At 34.6% G+C, this 4,000-nt stretch overlaps 1 protein-coding gene across 1 annotated transcript; it reads right to left on the minus strand.

Moving 5' to 3' along the window:
- Window positions 1-725: 725 nt before the first annotated feature.
- Window positions 726-1,648, minus strand: LOC131148943 (large ribosomal subunit protein uL11-like). Its single transcript, XM_058098923.1, has one exon. It carries the CDS (start codon window positions 1,452-1,454, stop codon window positions 954-956), a length of 501 nt encoding a protein of 166 aa, XP_057954906.1. The 5' UTR covers window positions 1,455-1,648; the 3' UTR covers window positions 726-953.
- Between the last annotated feature and the right edge of the window lie 2,352 nt (window positions 1,649-4,000).

Below are 4,000 nucleotides of genomic sequence, written 5' to 3' on the forward strand. Positions count from 1 at the left end.
ACATAAGCATGTCAGTTGCTTTCATAATAAAGAACCCCTAAAAATTTTCATGGAAAACCAAAAAGAAACTTGAAACGAGTTTTATAAAATACTTTGCCATCACTAAGACTATGATTGAAGAAATATAATAAGCCAACCTCTGAATTAGATTGTGCATTAGTAAGTTATACAGAATAACTGGGAAAACCTAGAAATAAGGGAGATTCCTAGTAAGTTATAATAAGGCAACAATTGAGTTATCATCTGAAACATATGACTAAAAATACATTACAACTAGAACAAAATATACAGAATTCAATTTTTAGAAGAGCAGTCATCAGATCTAATATACCAAAAAGCTCGAACAAAATAATGTCGGATGCATTAGTAACACAAAGGATGGAAAATCATTTTAATCATAAGTTGAAAAATTCAATAACAGAAAACATAGCTGTATTTAGATCCCGGTTCAACCATTTTGATAAGATAAGATTGCAGAGAATATTGGCTATACATGAATTACAGCTACACGAATGGGACAAAATACTGAGCATCCACCTAACTGCAAGTAAGCTGAAATGAAAATGTCATAAACAAAATGCATTTTTCAGATAGATGAACCAATTCACACACACTTCTGAACTTGAATTCTACACGCTATCCAGATGAACTCAACTGCCAACTAACAATCTCAATATTAGACGATTGGGCAATCATAGAAACACACACAAAAAGAGACAGCCTAATTATCGAATCCAAAACTATTAACTCATACATTTATCCAAAATTTACGAGCAAATGTAAATATCATTTGGGTCGGAAATGTTGGCCGCATCTCCCCAAGTTTTGTCATTTCCTCAAAACATAAAATATATCTTAAGAAAGCCCCAAAAATCTGGAAACTCCAAAAACAAACATCCAAATCAAAATTAAAAAAAAAAATAAAGAAAAAAATAAACTTCCTCACTTGGCAATCAATCTAGTGGAACCTCGACATCGCCCTCGGTAATCTCCTGCTGCAAATCTTTTGGATCCTTCCCGTCGACAGTACAGCCTACGGAGACGCACGTGCCGAGAATCTCCTTCACGGTGCCGGAGAGGTCCTTGGCCATGGATCGCGGGCGCATGACTCTAGCGATCTCGATGACATCGTCAAGGGCGATGTTACCGGAGTGCTTGATGTTCTTGGTCTTCTTGCGGTCGCGCTCAGGCTCTTTAAGGGCTTTGATAACGAGAGCGGCGGCGGATGGGACGACGGATACCTTGGCCTGGCGGTTCTGGACGGTGAGCTTGACGGTGACCCGGAGACCCTTCCAGTCCTTGGCCGTCTCCTTGGCGATGTCTTCTCCGATCTTCTTGGGAGAGAGACCGAGCGGTCCGATCTTCGGAGCCAGTGAACTCGCCGCCCCGACCTCGCCGCCGGTGACTCGGACGTAGACGTCCACCACCTGACTTGGGTCAAACTTAGGCGGCATTGGTGCTGATAAATTTCACTGCCTGCGTCCTGCAATGGTAGTAGGGTGAGAGAGGGAGAGAGACAGAACTGGAGAAGAAATGAGAGTTATAGCACGCTAGGGTTTTGCAGAGTTCAAGCCAAATGTCTGATTTGCCCCTTTCGGTGCTATGGACTTTGAGTGGGCCTTTTTACCATGCCATTTGGACTAATAGTATTTTGGATCACTAAGAAAGCCCACTCGATAGTGGTGAACTATGTCAATAAGAAAAAAAATTTGAGAAAGAAAATATTAATTGTAGTTTTTTTAAGGAAAATGTCTATAGTTTTCAAATATATGTTCATGAATGAAGATTAATTTATGAACTTATAAATATTGACTATTTATAAAAATATAGAAAAATGCATAGAGTGTTTCACGCCATTTTCTAAATGTTTCTTTCCACATCAACAACTCAATTTTAAAAATAAATTTTAAAAAAAAAACTCTCAAATTCAATATCTCCTTTTTTTTCCAAATGCTACAAAGTTTATTTATATTTGTGTAGACATAAAAATTTGAAAAAAAAAATTTTTTTTAAAATGGTTTAATTAGTCAAATTAATATATATATATATATATATATATATATATAAACATTTGGCCAATTATACGAATGCGATCAAATTAATAAAAAAAATTAAATTGGATCTCATGAATAGTGGGCTTAACAAAGTGACATGGGATTAAGTAATTTAAATATGGTTAGTTAGCTCATTACCCCGAATTTCATATACATGGGAGCTTTTGAAATTTTACCAACCCTAATCTTTGCCTATGAAAGTCTAGGTTAGCTTCTCAAAAGAGGACCCCCAAAGATAAGAAAAAAAAAGAGGAGGACGTTTTGAGAAAGGAAGAGGTCAACACGTATTGAATCAGATGACATTTTACTTTATTGTAAAATATACAGAGATTGTATCCATTATTTTATTCAAAATATTTGTTCCAATTTTCTTGTCTTATTTTTCAAGACATGGATTTTGACACAAAAAAAAATTCCTAGTATGTCTGATGGGACAACTTTACCTCTCATCTCTAACTCCTTTAAATTATGCATCATCAGACCTAATGGAACCTATGAAGAATCAAGCCAACAAGAATTTCATTGCACCCTTTTATGACTTCTGGATCTACAGGCGATGACAATAATACCACCACCAACTCTATTTTTGCAAGTCCACTCAACTGCAACAAATTGAGAGCCCTTGCCTTATAAGATTCTCAATAAGCCAAGGGGATTGGGCCAAAATATATCATAACCCTTGATCTCTTTGCTGAAAAGATGTTGAACTTGGAGGTTTCTCCGGTCTCCGAGCGATCTAAGGGTGGGAATAGAATATCGATCCATATGTCAAAAGAATACTCCTTTGAAAGCTTAAAATCTAGATCATTTTCTCTGGAGTCCTATAGAAATATTTATCTTACATAACTGAATATCCCCTCATCTACTAATGTTACTTTCAAGGAGATTGAATCAAAGGACATTTTGCTTTATTATAAAATATATAGAGATTGTACCCATTTTTTATTCAATATATAAATTTAATATTTGTTCTAATTTTCTTATCTTATTTTTAAGACATGGATTTTGACATTATAATTTATTTTGAATTTTTAATATATTTTAAAATGCAACCCTCTCGCGGTTATCATTGCGCATTATCAATTTATGAGCTTATTCTATAAACATTTTTAGTGCCACCGGAATTCATTTCTTATAAAAATCACTCTCCCTTCACTTTTTAGTCAAAATGCAAGAAGACCTATTGTAACGGCCCAAAATCTCAGCCATATTTTTTTTCACATAATAATAATAATAATAATAATTATTATTATTATTATTATTATTTTGATATCATAAAACATACACTAAATTAACCCGGAACCCAAAGGAAATCGAGAATATACCTGTCCATTCATACATGACAACTAAGCAGCGAAACCATGATTTATTCAACATTATATATACTAGCAGAGTTTTACTATAACCAAAATATACATATACATCCCAAAAAGAACCATAAATATCTTGGGTCATACCTCCAAAAATTCATCTTGATTTCAACCCAACTACTTACCCTTCAACCAGGGTAACACTATCAGCCTCCTCCATCTCGAAGCTCGGTCTGCTTGTTTATCGTGATTTCTTGAAATGTTTGTATTGTTGGGGTGAGACATTTCTCAATAAGGGAAATAAACTAATATCAGTGTGTGGTAACATGAGTATTATTGTATTATAAACATTTATTATTCATAATAAACTATATCTGATAAGTAAGGAATATCTATACATAATCTAAATAAATCGTTAATCAACATAACATACTGTATCTTACTAAATTTCTGTATACATATAAAACATCTATTATATCTATATATTACTAAAATTATGCCCTGGATGGATAACTGTATATCATGAATTAACCCCGCATGATTCAGGTTGTGCAACTCGTGGGTTGGACTTAACTCTAGCTAGCCTACCAGGCTAAGTCAAACATGACATAACTATGCACGATTGCCCACCCAACC

Source organism: Malania oleifera, chromosome 2 (genome assembly GCF_029873635.1).
Source record: "Malania oleifera isolate guangnan ecotype guangnan chromosome 2, ASM2987363v1, whole genome shotgun sequence".
Classification (NCBI taxonomy): Eukaryota; Viridiplantae; Streptophyta; class Magnoliopsida; order Santalales; family Ximeniaceae; genus Malania; species Malania oleifera.